We start from the raw sequence: 27,826 nt of genomic DNA, 5'->3' as shown, positions 1-27,826 counted from the left end.
CTGACCTTGGTAAGTTTCTATGCCTCTGTAAGATTCAACTTCCCCACTTATAAAATGGAGCTAATATTGGTATCTACCTAATACAGATACTGTGATGTTTAATTGAGAGAATGCTATGAAGGAGGTCGTATCTCTAGACCAGCACCTGGCACATAGTGCTCACTCTGTTACACACATACACACACACACACACACACACACACACACACACACACACACACAATGTTCCCAGAACCTCTGAAGTCCAGTGATGCGTGCCTGGATAAGAATCTCTGATCTATAGGCTGGTAAGTATTTTCTGCCTATACCACTACTTGTCACAAAACAAGTTGCCCTCTCATGACCTGATACTGAAATGCACATTTGGAATGTTGCAGTCACATAACCTGAGGTGTCTGGGCAAGAAATGCAGACTGGGAGTTTCCTCCTATAGCAGTGTGGCAAAGGCTTTGCATAATACCTCAGGGCCTTCTTCTGGACGGTTTATGATTTCTCCATATTCTTGCAGCATGGACAATAAACTAACACAGGAAAGGGTACAGAAGCTTGTCTTAATCTGAGCAATTCAACAGCTCAGAGAAACCGCAGGAAAATGAAGTATCAGAGAAAGTGGAAATCGCCCCAATGACAGCTCAGAAAATGCGGCTGATAGGCAAACTGTGTTCCCCGGTTGCAGGACATATCAGCAGTCACCATCCCCAACTCCTGTTATCAGCTTCAGGAGCATCCTGCCCACCTGGTGGGCAGTTAAACTCAACAGACATTAGAATGGATTTTAGGGTCAGGCAGGCCTGGATTTAAATCCTGACTTTCTTTGCTGTAAAAAAATTGTGGAGGTCATTGAGCTTCTCTGAATCTTGACCTCCTCATCTATAAAACGGGGATAACAAGAGTGTCTACTCATAGGATTATGGAAATTAAGTGAGATAAGGCATGCAAAGTGCTCCTACCCAGCACATAGGAAATACTTAGTAATACAGCTGTATTAGGGACAATCGCTGAGGACAATAACAGCATAGACATTGGAGTTGGGGAGACTGGCTCCAAATCTTGACTCTGCTAGTGACTTACCCGTTTAACTTTGCGCAGGTTACCTGACCTCTCCAAATGCCCGTTTCTTCAAATGAGGCTTAACTGAAGCATAACACCTACTTCAAAGGGTAGTTCAATGAGCTAATGCACGTATATGCTTAGCTCAGTGTCTGGTACATATTAAACACTCAGTAAAAATGGTGGCAATGATGATAATGATGATGGTCATAATAATAGTTAATACTTACAAAGCTCTTAACTAAATGCCAGGAAGTGTTCTAAGCACTTTACACGTATTATCTCATTTAATCGTCACAACTAATGAGGTAGGTCCAGTTACCGTCTCCACTCACCACTCTACACATGAGGCCCACAGAGGTAGAATAAGTTGTCCAAAATCACAGAGCTGGTGAGGATTTAAACCTAAGCAGTCAGGGTTTGAGTCCGTGCCCTTAACTACTGTGTTTCCCTGATGATGATGTGTCAAAATCAGCCCTTTTAAAAAGCCATTCAAGGTCATACCAAGGACTCACTTCACTAAGGTCAGAGGTGCTTTCCACTTCTCTGGCCAGGACTCGCTTGCCTGCCCCCATCAGTTTTCATGGCACCCCGGGGGGACCCACTGCCCAAGAGCAGTGCATTGCTGGGGCCGGATGTTGATCTATGAGAACCAAGACCTCCTTCCCAAATCCCCCTGGATCCACAGGACTCGGTCTGCCAATGGCTGTTAACTGCTCTCCTGTGAGAGGGGCAGCCCTTCTGCCAGTGTTCGGGGTTTGCTTGATGATTTCAAAAGGGGAACACGTTGGGGCAGAACAATTTTCCCATATGCTGCTTCAGAGCAGCTCGGGCAGGCTCCAGCGACAATGGAGGCTCATTGGAGACCCCTGGCCTCCACTCTTCCCCGAGAGTCACAAGGCTCCCACAGTGACGGTTCACAGGAAGCCAAGAAGAGCAGCAGGGACAGGTCAGCTGATATCCTGACACCATGAAAAAGATAGTAGTTGAACATAGATAGCCAAATTATGTTAATGGCCTAGGGTCAGAGAACAGAACCAGTAAGGGAGAGAGAGGAGAAATCAGTCCAGCCTTTCTGGTCAGTTGACACAGTGGCAGTGTCAAGAAATGGCTTTATGTGGGAAATTTAGCCCCTCTGATCTCCATCAGTGCTGCCACTTCTCACAAATCACCCCAAACCAACATACCACCATCTAAGTTTCGAGGCATACCCCGGACACCCTTATACTGAGACTGCCACCCCAAGCCCTCCTACACAGAAACAGTGGTCCCATCACAGCTGCTCAGCCTCCTCTGGTTTAGTCTGGACACGGAAGTTGTGTGTTTGTACTAGTGGAGCTGGAGGGCAGGCAGCCTGGAAAGGCGGGGCTGGCCTCCCCGATCTCACTAACTAACGTGCAGGATGTGGTCGTGTATCCTCTCTGGGAATGTGTGCGCTGCAGACCCGGAGTTCTATTTGCTCCTTGCATCAGGCGCTGCCCACAAGAACAACTTCACACGCTACGAATTTAGGAGCAGTTCTCTGTCCTGGGAAGAATTCCAGAATGGAGACGGAAAAGGAAGGAGGAAGCCTGCTCCCCAGGGACCAAACACAGACGCATTCAAATACAAACCATTCCTGGCCACCCCCTAGGCTTCTCAGACTGGGTCACAAGGCTGGTGGCTCACGGAGATGAGCTGGGGAGATGAAGCATCCGGACTTCAGTGAGCAGGCTCTGTAGGGAGTTATCAAATGGCCTCTGATCTGTGGCTAATCTAGATGAAGATACAGAAGGTATTCTCCTCAGACTATGACAGCATGAAGCTGGGAGGCAGATACGCTTGGGATAACAGAATCAGGAATTCAAAAGAAAGTATAAAGCAGGGGTAAAGCACTGGTTACAAGATGAAATATATGGATAACAGGAACAGATAGGGTCCTGCACCTGTGTCTGAAAAAAAAAAAAAAAATCCCCAAACCAAAGGACACCAGCTAGGTTTCGATTGTAACCCTAACCCCAGGTACAAAACAATCTTCTGAGGTTCTATTTCCTTACTTGTGAAATTGGGACACTATAGCCCCTCCCTCATTAAGTTGTCATGAAGATTAAGGACAGTTGATACAGGGAAAGTACCCAGCACAGTGATGCGAGGCACAAAGGTACTAGTGCTTCACACACAGGCGGTCTGGTTCCAGAGCCTTTGTTCTTAACCGTCACGTTACATTTACTCTCATAAACGTTAAGTCTAGTTACTACAATTATTACCGACTAGGGAGAGATGTAGCTGAGCCACAGCTTGTATGAAAATGACTTTAAGGATGTGGTTGGCAGCAAGTGCGATGGAAGTCACAGAAAGGCTGTAACGAGGTGGTGACAGCTCCTGGTTACTGTCTGCAGCACAGGCATCACAGGACGACCCGAGGATGCTCTGCCTCGGGGGCGACATGACAGCTGCCTTCTAAGGTCATAAGCCTGCTCTTTAGGGACCCGAGGCCCAGAACTAAGCCAAGTGGGGGTCGGCTCTAGGTAGACGGATTTCAGCCCGATATCAGGAAGGCCTTTCCTACGTGCTGGCCCAGGATGGGCAGTGAGCATCCTGGCCAGAAGGCACCTGAGTGTCGGCAAAGCCCATGGTTCTGAGATTCAAATACTCTGGTGGGTGGTGGCTGGAAAAGATAAGGTCCTTTCCAACTGTGACATTCCAGGACTATAGGTCCAATGGCCCATGGGACAAACACGGTGAAGCAAGTTGTTCCCTTCGGGAGCACACTGTGATATTTGGTTAATTCTCTCTCTTTTTTAAATAAAAATTTCAGCTTGTCTTACCTAAGGAAGCCATTGGCTGAGAGCAGCTCTCTGCAGAATGAGCTGTAAAGAATGGCTTTTGATAAGAGAGGCTGAGTCAGAGCGTGAAGTGTTGGAGCGGAAAGGGGAATAAAGGTAGCTAAGGGGCAGCAGGAGGACCCAGGGTTGCTGGGGAGAGGAGCAAATGGGCAGAAATAGGTGTCAAAAGTGGGGGGAAAGCACCAAAGTTACTAGAGGTTACACAGAGCTCTTTAGAGCCTTTTCAATAGCTGCTCAAAGCACGAACCGGGACCATCAGCCCAGGCATCACCCGGTGCCTGTTAGAAACAGGCTCCACCCCACACCAAGTCAGAATCTGCGTATCAACAAGTCCCCCAGGTGACTTGTGTGCACTTTAAAGGTGAAAGGCAGTGATGTGGAGACCATCTAAGGGAGACCTAGGCTCAAGTGTGCTGTACTTTCATCTCAAAAAAAAAAAGGGGTGGGGGGAGGCGAGGAATGCTGGGGCACAAGGAAGAGTCTGGTCTCTATGGGGACGGCCCAGCTATGCTTCCAGCCCAGCTGCTCCAATTATGTCTGTTTCTTTAGTCAGGTTCAGAACAGTCAGTCAAATTTGCATAAGGAAACCAGCGGTAATGGGGCTCGTGGGCACAGGCACTCATCTGACACCTAATTAAGCCATCTTGGTAAATCATCTCTAGAATGCCTGTTATTATTTTAGGAAACAACATAAAGAGAATGATAATTAAAAGTAACACCCTGGGTGGGAATTTTGACTTCATTCCAGTGGTTGGCAAGTTAAGTACCTTGGGACTTTTTTTTTAAGGTAACATTTCTATAAATTTTCGTAGATCACACGACCTCAAAGCTTGTCTCTGCCGCAGTTTTTTCCTTTTCCTCTGCCGCTGCTTCAATTTTGCGGCTTTATTCTACTGCTGGTTTCTATGTATTTATTTATTTTTTCCCACCGAGCACTTTTTGGTTTTGACTTGCAGTGGGGGAGGGCGTTACTTCTGCATATTACATGCCATCGGAAGCATAAAATGCTAAACACTGTTGCATGATGTTTTCAGGTGAGAAGACAATTTTACGTTTCACAGTTGGGCCCACGTGAGGCATTTTCATGCGGGGAATTTTTCCATCCTTGACTCTCATCGAGATGGTATCTGGGGATTTGCCGCCAGTGTAAAATTCACCCAACTGTCTGCAGCCTCCTAGCCTTCCCGCTAGACCTGGTCTCCTCCTGAGTGCCGCCACGCTCCCCTGGACTTCCAGGTGTGCACGAGGGCCCTCACATCCTCTGTTACCTTCCCCGGGCCCACTGTCTGTGACCTGAGCCACTTGGTTAGTAACACCCTTACTGACCTGCTTTACACCCTGTCCTCTCCTCCTGCCCCTCCTTCCAGATAAAACCCAACTAGGGATCATCCCACAATCCACCTTCTCTGCTTCTGACTCCAGCTGCTGAGAGAAACACTTGCTGGGGTGGTATCTGTAAAATGCCAGTCTTGCTAGGTCAATCCCCTGACTTAAAATCCTTCAAAGTCTTACATGATTTAAAGATAAAATCCTAGCTCCTTACTATGGCCCAGAATGCCCATGAAGACTACACTCAACTACAAAGCTGGGACCAGGATGAGGCAATCTAGGACCCAGGGTGCAAAATTTAATGAGACACTCGCTCTCAGGTGCTGACCCTGCGCCTGCATGACCCTGAAAGTGAGTGCTGCCTTAAATTTTGCACGCTAGGTGCTGCACCTCTCTTGCCTCACCCTAGCCTCCACCCTGCCAAACTGTCTCTGTAGCTTTTGACTTAACAGCCTACCCTCACACCCACATTCCGTGCTTATTAGTACTCTTACCCTCCTTGTTGCTAGACCCTCACAGACACTAGGAAGCTTCTCGAAGCTCAGGGTGATATCGAGAAGGCCTCTTCCTACCCTCGCCTCCACGCTCCCTTAGTCCCACGGGCATCACCTCTACCACTGCCCTGACTACATTAGATTCTTCACTCCCTGTGCGCCTCTCAAGGGCACGGGTAGTGTTTCTATGGCCAGTGCCCCAGGGAGCATGTAGCAATCACTAGGTGTTCCACAAATGTTAGCTGAACTGAACGCAAGTCTGCTCTGAGAACTTGCTTGAGTTAGCCTCAGGCCCATGGCACAAAGCCCACAGTTACCTCTCATCCCTTTCAGAAAGGGGTGACCTCTAAGGATTGTTATGCACCACGTATGAACTAGAGCCAGGCCCCTGTCCAGACCTAGGGTGGGGGAGGGGAGTTGGTAAGCCATAAGCTCTTAAAGGGTGGTAGTCAGAGTTCTAGCAAATAGCTCCCCTTCTGGCAAATTTACTTGCTGTAACTCTGAAATGTTCATAGGAATTATGCAATGTCTGGCCAAGTGCTAATTTCTGAGCTTTCTTCCTGCCAAATTTTCACCGCGCTGGCTCATGTTTGCCAATCTCGTAGCAGTGATATTTTCTAGGAGGGAACACGAGGAGCTTTGCGAGTATTCTGGAGTCCCATAAAGCTGTTCTTGGGGCCGTCTTATAAGGTGGGATTCGGTAATGCATCCCCTTGGAGGGTATCGTTGCTACCAGAAGAGTTCCTTGGAGTTGCTGTATTGAACTTTCTTAGACACTGTCTAGGAGGGACCTGTCATATAAGAGACAGCTCTAGGGTAAATAACAGTCTATAAGATCCAATATCACCAGTTTTACTCCTTTAGTGTCATTCAAGTATTTTCTTAACTGTAGCCTTATTTCTTTGAGGACAGGACCTGTGCCATGTACGTGGCTTATGTTCTCCATGCTGCCTGGGTGTACCTAGTTTGCTCAACATTGCTTCCCCAGGGCTGCATAGTACCTGGCGCATAGTAGGTACTTGATCTCAGCAGGTGATGGAGCATGGGAGAAGAAACTTGGGGGATAGACTTGGACCTGGAGGGGCTAGTCTCCAGAACTGCAGAGCTGAGGGTAACAAACACAACACCATGCTCTGGCTTTCCACGTACAGGGAGGCCCCAGCATGTCTGCCCGTTCCCACACTCCACAGACTGATGACCAGGCCTGGAATCCTGACTGCACAAGGGCTGGTGAGTAATGGAAGACAATTTCATTCATCTGATCAAGCAGAAACAAACTCTGGCCATCCAACCCAGAGTGCTGGCTGCTGTAGTTCCTCTGGGTAGGACCTTGGGGAAGTTACTCTTCTTTCTGGTGTGCCACCTTCTTCCTCTAGCTAGCCTTCTAGCTCCCTTTAGGGAATTTAATGGTGATGAATTTAAAAAAATAAAATTTACTTTTAAACCACCCTGAAGATTACAAAGAGGGAAATACACCATTGCTAGTCTCAAAAAAGATGACTATCTTGCAAACGATGCAACCGACGACGGATTAATCTCCAAAATTTACAAACAGCTCATGTGGCTCAATATAAAAATTACAAACAACCCAATCAAAACATGGGCAGAAGACCTAAACAGACATTTCTCCAAAGAAGACAGGGCTAAGAGGCACATGAACAGATGCTCAACATTGCTAATTTATTAGAGAAATGCAAATCAAAACTACAAGGAGGTATCACCTCACACTGGTCAGAATGGCCATCATCAAAAAATCTACAAACAGTAAATGCTGGAGAGGGTGTGGAGAAAAGGGAACCCTTCTACACTATTGGTGGGAATGTAAATTAGTACAGTCGCTATGGAGAACAGTATGGAGGTTCCTTAAGAAATTAAAAATAGAGTTACCATATGATTTAGCAATCCCACTCCTGGGCATATATCCAGAGAAAAACATGGTTCGAAAGGATACATGCACCCCAATGTTCATTGCAGTGCTGTTTACAATAGCCAAGACATGGAAGCAACCTAAATGTCCATCAACAGATGAATGGATAAAGAAGAGGTGGTACATATACACAATGGAATATTACTCAGCCATTAAAAAGAATGAAATAATGCCATTTGCAGCAACATGGATGGACCTGGAGATTATCATACTAAGTGAAGTCAGACAGAGAAAGACAAATATTATATGATACCGCTTATATGTGGAATCTTAAAAAAATGGTACAAACGAACTTATCTATAAAACAGAAACAGACTCACAGATTTAGAGAAAGAACTTGTGGTTACCAGGGGGAAGAGGGAGGGGGAGGGATAGGTTGGGAGTTTGGGATTGACATGTACACACTGATCTATTTAAAATAGGTAACCAACAAGGACCTAGTATAGCACAGGGTACTCTGCTCAATACTCTATAATAACCTAAATGGGAAAAGAATTTGAAAAAGAACAGATACATGTATATGTATAACTGAATCACTCTGCTGTACACCTGAAACTAATATAACAGTTAATCAACTATACTCCAATATAACAATTAAAAAACAAAACAAAACCAAAAAAATATGACTATCTTTATGTATAATAATACATAATGGGGCAACCGTAAGTTATCATTACCTCAAAAGGGAAAACAAGACCAGAAAATCCCTCTGTGGACCAAGATGATATGACCAACTCACACAGAGTTTGACACAGAATTTCAGGGGCTGGGGACTTCCCTGGCAGTCCAGTGGTTAAGACTTTGCCTGCCAGTGCAGGGGGTGTGGGTTCAATCCCTGGTCGGGAGCTAAGATCCCACATGCCTCCTGGCCAAAAAACCAAAACATAAAACAGAAGCAATATTGTAACAAATTCAATAAGGACTTTAAAAAAATGGTCCACATCAAAAGAGTCTTAAAAAAAAAAAAAAGAATTTCAGGGGCTCATGAATCCCTTGAAGTTCTTTCATCATCTTCCTAGACCCTGGTATGGACCCTGGTTAAGAATATCTGGGTTAGAAGTTCCATGTGGTCTTCGAATCATTGTTAGAAACTAACAGGACCTCAGAGTTCAACTAATGTAACCGTAATCTAATGAGATTTTACAGATTAGGTTATGAGGACCAAAGGGTTTTCATGGCTGACTTGAGAGCAAAGATGGTGGGTAGCAGAACTGAGACCTGCATCCAGGTTTGCTAAATTCCAGTTATCACATGGTATTGCTTTAATACACTATGTTTAAAACAAGTGTAAAGAAGAGAGAAGAGTGGAAAAAGACTGACAAGGGATGGAGGGGGAAAGGAAGGAGTAGTTGTTCATAGCGTGTGCAGACTGGCTGCTACTTGGTTTCACTTTTCTGTTTATCATAGATTAGTTTTCTAGCTTCAAGACGAAGAGACCTGGCCTGAAGCTCCCTTCTAGCTTCCTACTTTGGATCTGTAACTAGTAAGTCCTGATAGAACATCTGAGGTAGACTTAATGGAGAGAAAGATAAGGGAGCCTGGGCACACTCTAAAACGGATTATGTCATTACGAAAACCCCAGAGCAACAAAGAATCCACTGTTTCCAGGAAGTGGGGGAAACATTTCTAAGGAGAAAGTATGAGCCTTGAGGAGAGTAGGGGTATATGCAGCAAGGAAGGAGTATCGAGTGGTCCCTATGGGTGGGAGGGGGATGCTGAAACAGGGTGAGGTGTGAGTGAGGCACGCTGGGGGATGGGTCTGGGAGGCAGCTAGTGTCTGGCCTGGGAGCCATCTAAAAGTTTTTTTAAACTGGGGAGTATCAAAGTAAGATTTGCATTTTAGTTACATATCTTTAGTAACCAGATGGAGGATAGATCTAAAGAGATTTTTTTTCCCCTAGTTAAGAGAGCTGTTGTCCAGATTCATTTGTTCATTCACTGATTCCCAAATTATGAAGCTTGTAATATAAACCTGGCGCTGATCTAGAGAAGAAAAGACAACCTACACTGGGACAGTGACGATGGAGATGGAGCCATATAATCAATGATACATATTGAAGAGACAGATTCAAGAAATATTAGTTGTTAAAAATCGTCAGGAGCTAATGACTAACAATATGGGGATGGGTGTGGGGAGGGACTGAAAGGGAAAGAGGAAGCATATTGACGGATGGTTGAAACAGATTCAGAGGGTTTTTAGGGCATACTCTGTATGATACCATAATGATGGATACATGTCATTATACATTTGTCCAAACTCACAGAGTATACCACACCAAGAGTGAACTCTAGGGACTTCCCTGGCAGTCCAGTGGTTAGGACTCTGTGCTTCCACTGCACGGGGTGTGGGTTCAGTCCCTGGTCGGGGACCTAAGATCCTTCAAGCTGTGTAGCACGGCCACCCCCTCCAAAAAAAAGTGAAGCCTAATGAAAATTATGAACTTTGGGTGATAAAACATGTCAATGTTGGGTTTCTTGTTTTTAATAAATTTATTTATTTTATCTGTTTATTTTTGGCTGCGTTGCATCTTCGTTGCTGTGCGTGGGCTTTCTCTAGCTGCGGTGCGCGGGGGCTACTGTTCGTTGCAGTGTGTGGGCTTCTCATTGCGGTGGCTTCTCTTATTGCAGAGCACGGGCTCTAGGCGCACGGGCTTCAGTAGTTGTGACACGTGGACTCAGTAGTTGTGGCTCGCGGGCCTAGTTGCCCTGCAGCATGTGGGATCTTCCCAGACCAGGGATCAAACCTATGTCCCCTGCATTGGCAGGCGGATTCTTAACCACTGCGCCACCAGGGAAGCCCCTCAGTTTAGGTTTATCAATTATAACAAATGCACCACCCTGGTGGTGGGTGTTGATAAGGGGGAGGCCGTCATGTGTGGGAATGGGGGTTATGGAAAAATCTCTGTAACTTCTGCTCAGTTTTTCTGTGAACCTAAAACTTCTCTAAAAAAAATTAAGTCTTATTACAAAAAATCAGCAGGACCTGACGATGATATTGAGTAGGGTGGGGAGGTGGGATGAAAAGGAAAGAGGAAGCATATTGATGGAGGGTTGAAACTAATATTATATCCACTATTTTAGAATTATATAAAGTCTAAAGGAGTTTTCTGTAAGAAGCTCTGCAAAGATTAAAACACGTAGATCAAAACAGTCTTCATCTGCACCATCTTTGAACTGGGAGACTACTTTGGAATTTGTTATTTCTCCAGGTCAGAGACTTAGACCTGTCCTAGGGAAGTAATTATAAAAGCAACTGAATTGTAGGTTGAACCCAGCCAGGTTGAAATAAAATACAAATGTCTTGCTGAGCTTCTCTCCGCAGCCTCGTGGTAAGCCTTTCCTACCAGAATTCTAATTTTGTCAAAATGGGGTTGCTTTCATGTAATTTTAGTAGGACCTTTCAAAAATGAAAAGCAGCAAGAACTGCTCTCCACAAGTGAACACAGATGGGCTGGGGGACAAAGTGGATTGGGTAAATTTTTATAAAAACAAAAGGTATCTCATCTCAAGGAAGAGAATAAGACGGGATTTTACTAATGTTACTTTAAGAGACAAAAGACCCAATCAAATCATTCATTTTTGCTGTCTTAATTACTTATCTACTACGAGTAAAGAATAGCACAATTAAAATGAAAAAAAAAAAACACCTATGTGCTGTAAATGCCTATAAAGACACATGCTTAGTTTTGCACTGTGCTGCATACATCATAAAGTCTTGCTGGGCTGGTGGCCCAGATCGCCTCCAAGTCTCACAGTTCTGTAAGGCGAAAGGATGAAATGTAATATTTACAACCCTGGGAATGAATTAATCCCTGGAGAGACAGGGATTTTCTGTTTCTCACCTACTCACGTTCAGCTGGCTTAGTACCTGAGCAGGGTACCAGGGACTGGTTTCCTCCTGTTGCCACAGGGCAGGACACCAGACTCAGGCCTCGAAGCTAAATATCTGACATGTCAGCACAGAGACCGGGCACTGGAGTGTTCTCTCTTTGTGGACGTCTACCTGTCCTTCCTGGTAAACGGCTTCCAGGAGTTCCACCTCTGGGAAACTACAGGGAGAGCCCTGACAACAACATAGAAAACATACTCAAGGTGACCTGAAGGTGCCCCAATAACAGAGTATGCGCCCATCCTAAGTAGTAGCAAACGCTATAAGGGCTGCACTTTTTTTTAAGTTGAGGAAAACAACTGCTCGGAAAAAACAAAGCTACACTAACTGCTGACATGCAAACCCAGTTTTGACAGCTTAGCTGCAACTCTGCTCCTGGTCTACAGGTGAAATGAGCTCTCAGCCTTGCAGAGACCTTCTATTGGTGCAGGAGACAGGTGCCTGTGAGCAAGGACCATAGCTCACATTTGCTGAGGCGTTTCAAATGGGCTTTGGGAAAAGGACAGCCTTTTACCAGAGCCGAGAAAGGGGAAGAATGAAGAAGCCACAGAGTACAGGCTGTTGTCTTCCAGGCTTTTTTGGCAGACAGGGCTGACGACATTTTATATGCTCTCCCCAGAAGTGTCAGGAGGAAGAAAGGCAGGAGTGAAACAGGTGCCCAAGGCTGCTGGAGGTCTGTGGCCTGCCTTGGGTAGAGGTCTAAATGCAGCTATAAGTTTAAGACGAAGGGATCTCATCATATTGTGCTTGCTTTGGTTCCCTGAAACTCTATGTCAAGGTATCCCTGTCCTCTCTATGTAATAATGCCCAGTCAGTAAGCCTGTGGTAAACAAAATGGAGGACAGGACTTCACCTCTCCCCCCAAACACACATGGGGAAAAGGTCCCTTTTCACCGAGTACCTCGGCCACAGTATTACAACTACTGTAAGATAAGAGGTGCTACTTTCTCATACAATGGGTTTTCCCATCACCTGAAAAATTATTTGCTGAGGGTCTGTAACCAAGGTGAAAACACCCCCAAAGTTTAGATCTGCATTAGCATTTCCCTTAAGAACTCAGGTCACAGCTTTCATGAAGGGCAAACAAAAAGGAGGTGAAAAACAAATATAAGTATAAGTTAACAGCCACAAAAGATGGAGACATGGCCTCTATCTTTGTCTTTCTTTTTTGTTTTTGTCTTTTTTTTTTTTTTTTTTTTTTTTTTTTTTTTTGTGGTATGCGGGCCTCTCACTGTTGTGGCCTCTCCCGCTGTGGAGCACAGGCTCCAGACGCGCAGGCTCAGCGGCCATGGCTCACGGGCCCAGCCGCTCCACAGCATGTGGGATCCTCCCGGACTGGGGCACGAACCCGCATCCCCTGCATCGGCAGGCGGACTCTCAACCACTGCACCACCAGGGAAGCCCTGTTTTTCTCTTTTTAAATATAATTTGAACAAACTTGTTTGCTGTTTTCTTTGCAGAAAATAAAAAGCAGAAATAAATTGAGAAGAAGGAGAAATGGGAAGGAAAACAGTGAGAGAAGCTGGGAGGCCACCTGTATAAAAGGTGGCAAAAGAATGAGAACTGACAACTGTCCAAAGCTCTATTTATTTATTTAGTTTCTGGGCTATATGGTGATCTTGGCTATCTTTATAGTCAAGAAATTCATTTGGGCTTCCCTGGTGGTGCAGTGGTTAAGAATCCGCCTGCCAATGCAGGGGACACGGATTCGAGCCCTGGTCTGGGAAGATCCCACATGCAGTGGAGCAAATAAGCCCGTGCACCACAACTACTGAGCCCACATGCTGCAACTACTGAAGCCTGTGCGCCTAGAGCCTGTGCTCTGCAGCAAGAGAAGCCACCACAATGAGCAGCCTGCGCACCACAACGAAGAGTAGCTCTCACTCGCCGCAACTAGAGAAAGCCCCCGTGCAGCAAGGAAGACCCAACACAACCAAAAATAAATAAAATTAAAAAAAAAAAAAAGAAATTCATTTAATTTTCTTTTTTTCTCTCTTTTCTTCCTTTCCCTCTCCCCCATATAACCAGGTCTAGTTAAGAGCTTGAGGTGGGTTTTTTTGTTTTTTTTTTTGCGGTACGCGGGCCTCTCACTGTTGTGGCCTCTCTCGTTGCGGAGCACAGGCTCCGGACGCGCAGTCTCAGCGGCCATAGCTCACGGGCCCAGCTGCTCCGCGGCATGTGGGATCTTCCCGGACTGGGGCATGAACCCATGTCCCCTGCATCGGCAGGCGGACTCTCAACCACTGCGCCACCAGGGAAGCCCAAGAGCCTGAGTTTTAACACCAGACTACCTAGGTTTGAATTCCAGCTTTCCACTGCTCTTTAACTGAGTGGTCCTCAGTAAGTTACTTGAACTCCTTGTGCTACAGTTTCCACATCCGTTAAGTAAGAAAAATGATCAGAACCTACCTTATAGGGTTGTGGTGTGGATTATTTATAAAGTATCTCTGAAATACCAGCTATTATTATCATAAACCCTCACCTCATCTCACAGATAAACAGTATCTTCCTTTTTCTCAATTCAACACAACCTCAGTCTCTAGATACTGCATATCAATTCCCAGAACCCTTAACAAGTGTGGCTGGTCTAACAGGTTTCTTGCAGCACGTCTCACGGAAGTGGGTTTGGAGTTCAGTCCAGTCCAGTTCTGGCTGATTATCTGGTACACCTGTGAGTCTTCCCTGTGTGGATTGGCCTTGAACTCCAGGCCAGCCTAGGGTCATCCAGGGCCACCCCAGGGATTGCAGCCATATCAGAGTCTGGTTCAGATGTGACCTGGCCCCAGCCAACTGCTTATTGGCCCATCCATTTTCTGCCACCAAAAGCATGCCCTGAATGCTTCAGAAGCCCAGCACTTCCCTGGGGACCATGCTGCTGTTTCCTGCACTGCCCATTCTTGTTCTTCTCCGTCGAAAACACATTTCTCCTCCTCACTGCCTGGCAAAACGCTACTCGCCCTTCCAAGTTTTATTTCATTCTCATCTCCTCTACCTGGGAGCCCCCAGGCAGTGCTTTCCTTCTGTACCAAGTCTCTTAGTTACATCTGCTTTGACGTGATTTTCCAGGTCAGTGGATAATATTCTGGTTGATTCCTCCACTGGACTGTCAACTCCTGGCAGGCCCAGATATGCTGGGGAGGCATTTCTGAATGACTAAATGACTTTGGACTCGTCTCAGTTAAGCCACTTGCTTGTGGGCTTTTGGTCAATGTTAAGAGTCAGATGAAATCTGAGCTCTTAGAGATTTCCTCTCTGCTGAAAGTGGGCCAGACATATGAATTCTTACATCACTGAAGGGTACAGTAGAAGTTACTGCCCTTTTTGAGGAAGTTACAAAGGAATAATATAATTATTTGTTTCTTAAGCATTTCTGAGAAAGGAGGAAGAAAAAAAACTCTATAATTTCAGTTTGTGTCATTGGGCAAACAGATACAATCTATGAGGGACCAGCTAATGTATGGATATGTAAAAGATCATTACAAATTTTTCATGAGCTCTGAAGTTGTTGCAACTTATTTACTTCTGTAATAGAGTTCTAATGAACTTGAAGGGTGCTGGAGATAGCCGTAAAATGTTACACTAAGAGCCTTGTAGAATCACAGAATGTAAGAGTTACAACTGACCTTGCAGACCAATTATTGGTTCTTAATCATGAGTGCATAATAAAATTTTCACTGGTCCACAGAAAACTGAGATAGATTTGGATAATCAGCTGTCACATTTCTTTAAAAAGTAAGAAAAATTGGGCTTCCCTGGTGGCGCAGTGGTTAAGAATCCCCCTGCCAATGCGGGAGACACAGGTTCGAGCCCTGGTCCGGGAAGATCCCACATGCCGCGGAGCAACTAAGCCCATGCGCCACAACTACTGAGACTCCGCTCTAGAGCCCGTGAGCCATAACTACTGAGCCCATGTGCCATAACTACTGAAGCCTACACGCCTGGAGCCCAGTGCTCTGCAACAAGACAAGCCACCGCAATGAGAAGCCCCCTCTTGCAGCAACTAGAGAAAGCCCGTGCGCAGCAAGAAAGACCCAACGCAGCCAAAAATAAAAGTAAATTAAAAAAAAAAAAGTAAGAAAAATTCAATTTAAAGGGTCATTTTCTATTGAGATTAAGTTTTCCCCACTTTTATGGTGTTAATATATTCTTTCTTTTATGAAACATGGTGATTATGAATGGTAGTTTCAGCTTTTTTTAAAAAAATGTAGCCTATTTATCTCTGTTCCTTATTATTATCCCAATTGGTTAAATTTTTAAAAATTGAAATATAATATGCATATATTCCCAATTAATTTTAATAGCCCTGTATTTGTAATAGCTTTCTAGCTTGGCAAAATGAAAAGTTGGGCAACCCTAGATAAGTTTCCCAAACGGTTTTTTAAATAAAATTTATGGGTCTGATTTATGAAAATTTATGAACCCTGATTGAGTTCAACCTCCTATTTGCAGAAAAGGAAATAAGCGTCTATAGAGGTTAAATGTTAAAGCATTATACATGCACCCAAGGTCCCCTAGCTAGTCAATAGCAAAGCCAAGACTAGAACCTGGGCTCTTGCCTCCCTGAAAGTCCAGAGATCTCACAGCCGACTCAACTTCACAGGTGTTCAATATTAGTACAGAGTGTAGAATTTGATCCTAAAGCCACTTACAGTGCAGAACTGAGATGAACATGAGTTTTATGCAGTCAATTAGATTGCATGTTAAGCTGTACTTTGCTTTGCCACAATTATCTCTTACAATCATGACAAATAATCTTTACCTGGTATGAGTTATGCATTTTTGTGATTTTCATCTGATCAAAACTCAGCAGGATAGCATAAAATTTTATAAATATACAGAAGTAAATATGCCCTTATTTCATCACCTCCATTTATAAGCTACTTAGTTCATTTTCTTCCTTATCAGTCACAAAACAGGAGCTGCCACCATTTTTCCCTTGCAGTTCACATCACATAGTTCTAATGCAATAATTCTGCATCTAGGACAAGATGGGCCAGCTTATTCACATCCATCTATTGAGCCATGTCAATATCAGAAGATAACACATTACCAAGACAAACATAAAAGCCCTGGAGCCAGAAAAATATTCAACACTGTGACGCCAAAATTTTTAATCCATGTATCTTGATTCCTCATTATTATTCTAAATAGTTTTGTAGTCGCCTTGTTTATGGGAGTTTCTAATTCCTGCTGTTAACTGAAGTTGCTGTTCAGTATGCAGGCTCACATTCTTTTTCCCCTTAAGAATTTTGAACTACCAGCCATAAACACAGCCCTATTGTTTTAAAGATGCCGAAATAAAGATGCTCAAACAAAAGCCCTTATCTAAAGTAAGGCAGGTGCCCAGTAAACTTTAGTATCTTACTTGGATCCCTGGGTCTTTCTTTTTTTCCAGCTTTGAAAATTTGAAATAATTTTAGACTTACAAAAATGTTGCAAAAATAATACATCTATGTGTACCCTTCACCCACCTTTCTCTGCCCTTTTTCTGCCTCATGATCCAGTCTAGGATCCCATGTTGCATTTAATTATTGTATCTCCTTAGTCTCCTCTGTGACTGCTCCTCAGTCTTTTTTTGTCCTTCACGATCTTGATATCTTTGAAGAGTACTGGTCAATTATTTTGTACATGATCCCTCAATTGGGTTCATGTCATGGCTTCTCCTGAATGGACTGAGGTTCTGCATTTTTGACAGAAAACCACACAAGTGATGTACTTTTTTCAGTGCATCATATGAGGGGGATGTAATGTCAAAAGTCTTCTTACTTGTGATGTAAACCAAGTAACTAACAAAGATGGTGCCCTTGGCTTCTAATTGCTCATATTATATCACCTAAGCTCTTTATTGGAGCAGAGGTGACAACTAAGGTACTAGTCCCCTTACACAGGGTGGGAACAGAAGGGACAGGTCTTCCTGACCTTTCACACGTAGCTACCATAGCAATGGGCTTCTGGAGGGCTGGGGCCCTAAACAGAAGCCTGAGAGAACAGATCACAGGACATAAGCCATCTGATAAAGGAGCTATGAGATAACACATCTGAGAAGTCAAGTCACTGTCAGACACAAGTAAGAGATCTAGATCAGGCAAGGGCAGCACGAAGGTGGCCCTTCCTCCAGAAGGGGAACTGATACAGAAAGTGTTCGTGTCTTTCTAGATTTCTGTTCTTCCTTCCCTTCATCCTCTACTTTTGTTTACTTTAGTTTTCTTTGACGATGCCTTCTACATTCAGCTGATCTCTGATTTTAACAAAATCCCAATAAGAATATGTATCTACTGCTTTGGGGATAATTATTACAAGTTAATTTCTATAAACTGCCACAAATAACAGCACCCCTGCCGTTCATCTTGTCATCTATCTGTCCCCTGGAGCCAGATGGGGGTACATGTACAATCTAGTACAAAACTATACCCCTCAATCCTGGAGATAACACATGAACCAAGGTTCTTTCTTTCCTTTTTTAAATTGAGATATAATTCACATACCCTTTTAAAGTGCAAAATTCATCAATGTTTAGTATATTTACAAGGTTGTACAACCATCACCACCGTCTAATTCCAGAATCTTTCACCCCAAAAAGAAATCTAGTACCCACTGTCACTCACCATTCTCCTCTGTCCCCAGCACCTGGCAACTCACTAATCTACTCTCTATCTCTATGGATTTGCCTATTGAACCAAGGTACTTTTGATCCCAAATAACAATAACCAAAATGATCTCAATCCAGTAAACCTAGGAGACACACACAAACACACACACACACACACACACACACACATGAATTTGACTCTGCCAACACCTCGCCTTCCCTTTTGGTACGCAGAACTCCTCCTTCCATCCCATCCCCCTAACTGTGTCTCGGAGGTGATGTATCTGTATTTGTCTTCCTCAGGGTACAACCCGTCCAACCCTTTCCTTTTCTGTCAAAAACCATGACATGTTCTATCAGCGTCCTGCATTTGTGAGGTAATGCTTAGGTAAATTTATCTCTGCTAAGATGCTAAGGAGTAACAGATTTACATTTTAATGCGGAACTTCTGGCGTCTATGGCTCAGCTAGGATGACCATCTGACCCAGCTTTTTGGGATTATCTCAGTTTATGCCTGTTGCCCTGGCAAAATTATTAATAGCATCCCCTTACCCTCTCAAGAGTGTCCTGGTTTGGGTGTTTAAGTAAATGGTCACCCAACCATAACCAAAACAAATGACTAATCATGGTAATTATGGGCATTGTGTCAGGCCAACAAGGGAAATATATTTAGGGAAATGAAGTTTTAATGTTTCTCACACTGCACCGCAGCTCTGCATTCCCATAAGAGGTTTAAATTCACCAACCTGTAGGAATCAGGGTTTCATCCACAGGCAAAAAAGCATCAGCTTCTATAGTGACTTCATGGTCGTATATATTCGGGGAACCCTGGGAGAGAAAAAGTAGAGAAGGAAAAGAAGGTTTAGTGCTCAGTCTTATTTTATATATTTGCTTTATAACTTCTCTTGCAGAAATGTTTTCAAGTATTGACGAAAACTTTAGAAATCCCATTTGACCTATGATGATGATTAATTCGTTCATTTAAGTTAGGTAGATAGGGGCTCAAACACAGCAGCCGATACATTTGGAAGAAACTTTCGAGTGTGACCCCAGCATGCATGTTCTTTTCTGAATGGAATTATGAAAGTGAAAAGTCAGAGAAACAACAGTGGTTTGAAAGCCTTTTGGATTTTGACTTATTAGCAGAGGGTTTTCTTCTACTGTCCTCACATGCCAGGCAAACAAAAGAGCAAGGGTCAGTGACCTGTAACACACAGGTGGACAGCCAAAGCATAACCTCTAGGCTCACTAGGGGTGGGCCATGTCACCCCTTCTCTGGCCTAGTTCCCACTCAGAGGACCCACTCCCTCCTCCACGGCAGAAGCCTGGAAGTCAGAACTGGGGACCCATCTCCCCTGTAAAGATGCAGCCTCACCTCCTGGTAGAGTCAAAGGCTGGTCCCTGAAGCACTGGTCAGTGGTCAGAAAGGCCTGGGGTCTAGTTCTGGACTTATTTCCTTCAGTATAAAATCGGGCTGATGTCCCCATTCTGTCCAGGGTTCTCGGGGAACAGTTCAGTAAGGATGTGTTGTGTTGCTTACAAACTGGAAAATACACATATGTGTTTCTAATAAAAAGGATTACATTTTAATAGTATTTTAAAGCTTCACAGCAAAAGATGTGGGAAGGAAACCAAGTGAGGGCTTTTGCTCAGTGAATGCTCAAAAATAAACGAAACCAGGGCTTCCCTGGTGGTGCAGTGGTTGAGAGTCCACCTGCCGATGCAGGGGACACGGGTTCGTGCCCCAGTCCGGGAAGATCCCACATGCCGCGGAGCGGCTAGGCCCGTGAGCCATGGCCGCTGAGCCTGCGCGTCTGGAGCTTGTGCTCCGCAACGGGAGAGGCCACAACAGTGAGAGGCCCGCGCACCGCGATGAAGAGTGGCCCCCGCTCGCCACAACTAGAGAAAGTCCTCGCACAGAAACGAAGACCCAACACAGCCAAAACAAATAAATAAATAAATTTAAAAATAAAATAAAATAAACGAAACCAGTGGTTTTCAGCTAGGGATGATTTTGCCCCACAGGTGTCTCGAGACATTTTTGATTGTCACAGCTGGGGGTGGTAATGCTACTGGGGATGCAGTCGTGTGAAGAGGCCAGGGATTCTGCCAAACAGCCTACTATGCTCAGGTCAGCCTCCGCACCCCGGCAACAAGGAGTCATCTGGCCCCAAATGTCAACAGTGCCGAGGTTGAGAAACCCTGAGCTCAGCTAAACTGAAGGCTCCGAGGGGTTCCTGAGAAGTGAGCAGAGAGAGGCAGAGTGCTCTGGGTTAACTGAAAACATATTCTAGTGTCAGAAGGCCTCAGCCACACAATCAAATGGAGTCATCCAGAGGACAAAGGCCAAGATTTCAGAGGCTGTGAGAATCGATGTCTAAACATGACAGAAATTGGTTTATTTACACTACCAGGAAGCTCTGTTTCTAATGAACTATGATTCTCCTGTACTGTCCCAGTGGTCAAGGGTAGGAGTGGGTGGGAGACAAGGCTGGGGTAGAGGCTTCTGCCCACACTATCTTAGCCACTTGTTTGGTCCCTGATCTGACCTGGGAAGGCAGGTCCAAAATGGGAGTGGCCTGCACCCCCGCCTAGAGCTGTTCCAGCCTAGAGGGGTCTCTCTCCTGTGTGGCTCTCCCTACTGTCACCTCAGGCCTCAGGCTACTGCCAGTACCGAAGAGGGCCCTGGGACTGAGGGTAGCAGCTGTGAGGGAATGAGAATTTGGGACTCTTTCTTTGGCTCTAATTGTTCAACGCTCAGTTCAAGGTTGAGTAGTATTCCATTGTATAAATATATCACAACTTATCTGTTCTCCTACTGATAGACTTTGGGGTTGTTTTGAGTTTTTTTTATTATTATGAATAGAGCTTCTTAGAAATTTCCTTGTTCTGTTTGTTTTTTAGCACTAGGGCAGGAAGAAAATGATTCAGTATGAAAATCACACACCACTAAATTGAGTCCAAGATGTTGGGAAGAAGCCTGGGAGGAGAAGGAAAGGAACACTGACTAGGCACCCACTCTCTGAATTGTTGGGTCATTAAACAGCAGTAACGCTCCTTCAGTAAAGGAAGCATGCTTTTCATTTTATGACTCTTCTGACCTGGAATAATGCAATGTCTACTCTGGTGGAATGTTACTGTTGGATTCTTTTCCTTTTCAGGCTGATGAAAACTTGGCAAGGAATGCCGATTCACAAACAGAACTGAGGCCCATCTCTGAGTTCAGTGTTTGCTTTGGTTAACTTTGGCTGCTACTATTTGTAACATTAACCATTTATAAAGCTCACTGCGGCTTGGATGGGACTTTAAAGACCTTTTTGTGCGCTGCCACTACCACTTCCTTACTTCAGCTCTCATCACCACTAGCAGGATGTAACAGACACTATTGGTTACTACCCAAAAGCTATCTCAACTCCATTATCAGCACCCTCCCTTTCCCCTGGCAGAACACTGACTTGTTGATTTACCCTATGTGAGGATATATTCAGGGAAAGGAACCCCACCCAGGCCCCAGAGGGCAAACTTTGATTTGTCTAAGCCAACCATTGTAGTCTAATTCCCTTGCTGGTGATTGGGTTAAGCAGAGCGTAAGACACACTTCTGGCCAACAAAACATGAGGAAAGTCTGCTGAGGAGCTTCTAGAAAGTTTTGCTTGTTCTTAAAAATGGAACATTAGAGATATGAAAAAAAGAATAGTTCCTTTTTTTATCTCTGGATGTGACTATATGAAGAGGTGATTCATGGAGCTGTGGCAACCATCTTGTGACCATGAGGGGATAAGCTGGAAGACAAAAACCATAGCACTGAAGAAGCAGAATGGAACGATGGAAGAATTTGGGTCCTTGATGACATACCTACACAGTCATACCAAAACCAGAACTATTGCTTTTCATCTCAAATTGCCCCAGGCCTGCTTTCATAGATCTTTAGATAAAGTTTCAGTTAAAAAAAAAAAAAAGTTCTCCCAGTTTTGTGTTAGATAAGAAAGGAACAGCCAAAAAAAAAAAAAAAAAAAAATCAACCAACCTGCAACCTACATACCTTTTCCATTCTTTGAAAAACACAGTGCTCTCCTCCCCCTAGGCCTCCAACACTCAAACTCAGAAGTGATGAGTCAAAGTTTGACCCCCAAGTAGGACAAAAATACTGCTTATTAAATTTAAAAAACAAACAAAAAGAAAATATATGAGCTGACTATTGTAAATATCAAGTTTCGAGCTATTTACCTGGGGAGGGTTTAAGAAACACAATAATGTTTTTCCAGGTAGGGCAAGAGATGTTCTGAAAATGCAGAGAGACCCCTTGACCCCAGGCCGGGTAACTGCCTGCCAACCCTTACCTGATGCTCCAAAAGGCTGGTGGCCCTCACCCACCCCATCCCTGAAGCTAGAGGCTGTGGATGTGAGCTAAGACAGCACACAGAAGGGAGTTGACCCTGACCGCCCTTCTGTGTGGGGTCTGTGATCTGGGAAACTATTCAGCCTATGGAAAAAATTTAGAAATTTTTAGGAGTCACTCCAAGTCCTTGTAGGATTGGAAGGGTAGAAAATTCTGGTCAGGAGGGTCCTCCTCTCACATAAGCAGAAAGAGCCTTAGTGAACCTTACGTTCCCATTTTGCGACCTACATTGGAACACATTGGCAGAGTAATACTTCACACCTAATTTCTTTTTCTATTTCTGAATCTATTCCTTTAGATCACCCCCTTAGTTACAAAAATGTGGAAAATAGTGAAAAATCACCATGATCTATTACCTACATAAAACCATTAATATTTTGTTCTATTTCTGTCACGTTTCTTTCCGAACTTATTTTAAAAAGTGAGGTCTTCCACCTCCTAGAGAAATGGAAATAAAAACAAAAATAAACAAGTGGGACCTAATGAAACTTAAAAGCTTTTGCACAGCAAAGGAAATCATAAACAAGACCAAAAGACAACCCTCAGAATGGGAGAAAATATTTGCAAATGACAAAGGCAACTGACAAAGGATTAATCTCCAAAATTTACAAGCAGCTCATGCAGCTCAATAACAAAAAAACAAACAACCCAATCCAAAAATGGGCAGAAGACCTAAATAGGCATTTCTCCAAAGAAGATATACAGACTGCCAACAAACACAAGAAAGAATGCTCAACATCATTAATCACTAGAGAAATGCAAATCAAAACTACAATGAGATATCAGCTCACACCTGTCAGAATGGCCATCATCAAAAAATCTAGAAACAATAAATGTTGGAGAGGGTGTGGAGAAAAGGGAACACTCTTGCACTGCTGGTGGGAATGTGAATTGGTACAGCCACTATGGAGAACAGTATGGAGGTTCTTTAAAAAACTACAAATAGAACTACCATAGGACCCAGCAATCCCACTACTGAGCATATACCTTGAGAAAACCATAATTCAAAAAGAGTCATGTACCAAAATGTCCATTGCAGCTCTATTTACAACAGCCAGTAGATGGAAACAACCTAAGTGTCCATCATCGGATGAATGGATAAAGAAGATGTGGTACATATATACAATGGAATATTATTCAACCATAAAAAGAAACGAAACTGATTTATTTGTAGTGAGGTGGATGGACCTAGAGTCGGTCATACAGAGTGAAGTAAGTCAGAAAGAGAAAGACAAATACCATATGCTAACACATATATATGGAATCTAAGAAAAAAAAATGTCATGAAGAACCTAGGGGTAAGACAGGAATAAAGACACAGACCTACTAGAGAATGGACTTGAGGATATGGGGAGGGGGAAGGGTAAGCTGGGACAAAGCGAGAGAGTGGCATGGACATATATACACTACCAAACGTAAGGTAGATAGCTAGTGGGAAGCAGCCGCATAGCACAGGGAGATCAGCTTGTTGCTTTGTGACCACCTAGAGGGGTGGGATAGGGAGGGTGGGAGGGAGGGAGATGCAAGAGGGAAGAGATATGGGAACATATGTATACATATAACTGATTCACTTTGTTATAAAGCAGAAACTAACACACCATTGTAAAGCAATTATACTCCAATAAAGATGTAAAAAAAAAAAAGTGGGGTCTTTATGATCATGATTGCAGAGTCTCTTATGGCTTGTGTGTGCTTAGTTTTTGGTTTGTCTTTAAGATCTCAAGAAGGATGGTGGTGGGGCTTCCCTGGTGGCGCAGTGGTTGAGAGTCTGTCTGCCGATGCAGGGGACACGGGTTCGGGCCCTGGTCTGGGAATACCCCACATGCCGCGGAGCGGCTGGGCCCGTGGGCCACAACTACTGAGCCTGCGCGTCTGGAGCCTGTGCTCCGCAACAAAGGAGGCCGCGATAGTGAGAGGCCCGTGCACCGCGATGAAGAGTGGTCCCTGCTCGCCGCAACTGGAGAAAGCCCTCGCACAGAAACGAAGACCCTTAAAAAAAAAAAAAAGAAGGATGGTGGAAGTTCCTGAAGATAAGGAACAAGCAAGTGAAGAACCGTCTTTCTTATTTTCAAATTATGTAAGAACCAATTAACTCATGCTATTTGAAAAGATTCTAGAAAAGAAATCAGCATATCATCAACAAAATCCTAAAAAGTGTAAAAATGCAAGATATTACTAGCTGGCTGTGAACATCATTTTGTAGTAGGAAATCATGCCAAAGCGATTCAAGTCTAGTATACAATGATGAGCTTCTTAGATGAAGAGAAAGTCATAGATAGAATCTACAGATTTTAGCTAAGCCTTTTTTTTATTCTGTCTCATGTAATAGCCTCCTCAGCAAGCTAAAATATTATCATTAGGAGGGAATGAGGTAGTTTAGAGGGAATTACCTAAGGGGGGCTGTCAGTGTCTCCATACCACTCCTAGGGTGGGCCGTACAGCGGGAGCACACAAACATTGGCAGCATTTATCTAAAGGGGCTGGGCTAAGCACATCTTCAAGGATCCAGTGATGGAAAATGCCTTAATTGGAAGTAATCTTGGTGGGGGGGGGGTGAAACTGGAGTGAAACTGGGGAAGCAAATGTAAGCACTTGTTACAATTAGGTGACAGGGAGTTCTTTAAATAGCTTGTTACCTGTCTGAGCGTGTGGGGCAGCACAATGTACTCATTTCCCTATAACTTCCATTTGTGGACCACCTATTATGAGTCAGATGCTTTGCTGGGCACTTTTCCTCATCCCAGGGGCGACCCCATTGCCAGGGTAATTCCATACTGGGTTAGTCTCTCCAGTCACTCCCCCAGGTCATTCCACAAAGCACAATGCAGGAGAGAAGAGGGAAGTGGCACTTCACACTACAGCAGGTGATCAAAGGCAAGTTCACCTACCTGGCCTGCCAGGTTGAAGTAAGAATGGTTGGTCAGATTGACCGGAGTGGTCTGACTGGCCTGTGCTCGGTAGTTGATCACGAGCTCCCCGCCATCCAGTGTGTATGTCACCCAGACTTTTAACTCTCCAGGGTAGCCTTCCTCACCATCTGGACTGACCCGTGAGAACTCGACTCCATTTGACAGCACCTGAGGGGTCCACAGGACCTGGAAGAAAGTGTTTTTGAAGCTGTTTAGTCACTCCAATCCCAAGCTAAATGCCACATTTCAATATTTAAAGACAACTTGGAATCTGAAAAATAAAACAAAGTAGTGAATATAACAAAACAGAAACAGACTCACAGACACAGAGAACAAAGTAGTGGTTACCAATGGGGTTACTATAGGGGTAGGGGATTAAAGGTACAAACTACTATGTATAAAATAAATAAGCTACAAGGATATATTGTACAGCGTGGGGAATATAACCAATATTTTATAATAAATTTAAATGGAATATAATCTTTAAAAATTGTGAATCACTATGTTGTACACCTGAAATGTATATGTAATCTTATATGCCTTATCGAGTGCCCATTATGAGCCTAGGCTCTTTGCTAGAAACTTCGCAGACACTATCTGTCTCAGGGCTGACGTAAAGTAGGTGCCATTAACCTCATTTAAAGATGAGAGAATGGAGGCTCAGAAAGGATAAACTGCTTGTCCCAGGCCACACTGCCAATAAGACAGTGGATTTGAATCAAGTTGTCTAATCCTGAGCCTGCTTCCTTATTCTACACCATCAGAGGACAAGGTAGCCAGAGACCCCCCAGTCCCTTTGGGGAGCTCTGGGGTCACTAGGAAAGGGGCCCTTTGCAGACATGAGACCTCCATTTGTTGGGTGCTCACCAGCCAGTCACTGACCTGGTGCTTTACATAAACCATTTTTTAAGGTAAGGATTTAGTTGAACCAAGCGAAATTACCATCTTTATAGGTCAAAACAGTTGAGCACTGGCAATTTCACCTGGCTCCAACTAATATTATTACCCCCATTTTATAGATGAGCAAATTGAGTTCAGGGGAGCTAACTTGCCCACTTCCACCTCCCACATTCCAGGGGATGGAGTAGAACCCTGTCATAATTCATGCAATTGTTTAAAGGGAGAAATATCTTGTTTAAAGTCATACGTGTAATTAGTGACAGAGCTAGGATTCAAACTTAGCTTGGCAGTCTACACTATTCCACATCTTACTTTCAGTCAATGTTTTGTTCCAATCCTGGTTTCCAACAGCAGAGTTGAGGCCAAACACTGTCATTGCAAATAGAGTTGGAAGATAATAACTTCTGTGGGTCACAGGAATGGCCCACGAGCCCAGGCTCTGCCCACCCACTTCTGGCATGGCCTGGATCTCTCTCGCTGACACTGCATTTACCAGGAAGAGGAGCCCAGTGGGAACAGAGGTCTCTGCCTTCACCTACAGTGAAAGCAGCTGGTATTTGAAACAAATTCGCTGACCTTAGTAAAAAATTAATTTTACACCCTAATTATCTCCCGGAAATGTTGCCTGGTATATGTGTGATTCAATAAAGAAAAAGGAATCCCCCAAACGGAAAATTTTAGGAATAAAATATTTGAAATAAAATCGTCTTAACTTGCTACCTAGTTTTTTTCCTTTAGAGAAAGGACACAATGGAAAGATTTTTGTGTAAAGAAATATTATCAGATAAAGTGGAAAGTATAATTCCTATTCACGGGAAGATTTCCCTGACCCTATGGTTTCCAAATTTCCTGAAAATTTCCGCATTTGCATCTCTAGGCCTACTTACACCATTTCTAATCCTGTCAGGTTATTCAAATTTCATCTTTAAAAATTGTGTTGGTATAAGTAGAAAAACGTACCTGCAAACCAACAATTATTCAGTAATTGTTGAAACCAAATGCAACTTAAAACAAAGTCCATGTGATACTGCTCATGTTGCTACATGAAAATCTAGTGGCCTAAAACTTTCAGTGGCTCCAAGATTACATTCCAAGTCTTTCCCCACCCCTCTGTGGGCTGTTGCACAGCCACTCTCCAATATCCACTTATTAAATTACATACTATCTTTTCTTCAAGAACAGCTCGAATCCAACCTTCCTACTTGCCATTAATTTGTCCATACCCAGTTCCTGTAGCACACCACTGGCATCTGTGTTATGGGGCTTGTTGCCTGCAACAGTTATGTAAGAATCCCTCACTATACTGGAGTCTCAGGAATCCCCATCCCCCTGGTTCACAGAAGGGGCTCAGCTGACACACTGCATAGAAGGACATGAATACTATCCTTCTGCGTTTGTTCATACAGGGCATGCCCCATTACACAACACCACAGAAAATTCCATGTGGAACAGGACCCATGTGAGCAGGAACAAGCTAGAACAAGGTGCTGAGGCTCCTTTGAAGATCCCTGGCCA

General features: G+C 44.0%; 1 protein-coding gene across 4 annotated transcripts in view; it reads right to left on the bottom strand.

Moving 5' to 3' along the window:
- The window catches only part of GALM (galactose mutarotase), a 110,442-nt gene that overhangs the window by 23,299 nt on the left and 59,317 nt on the right, over positions 1-27,826 (bottom strand). For all 4 annotated transcript variants that reach the window (XM_032653490.1, XM_032653488.1, XM_032653487.1 and 1 more), the window contains 2 exons: positions 25,391-25,597; positions 18,850-18,931 (listed from right to left, as the gene is read on the bottom strand). In XM_032653490.1, coding sequence (XP_032509381.1) covers positions 18,850-18,931; positions 25,391-25,597 — 289 coding nt within the window. The remainder of the gene's footprint in view (positions 1-18,849; positions 18,932-25,390; positions 25,598-27,826) is intronic.

The sequence above is a fragment of the Phocoena sinus genome, chromosome 13, assembly GCF_008692025.1.
Source record: "Phocoena sinus isolate mPhoSin1 chromosome 13, mPhoSin1.pri, whole genome shotgun sequence".
NCBI lineage: Eukaryota > Metazoa > Chordata > Mammalia > Artiodactyla > Phocoenidae > Phocoena > Phocoena sinus.
Note: the sequence above shows the minus strand (reverse complement) of the source record. Positions and strands in the feature narration are given on the sequence as shown.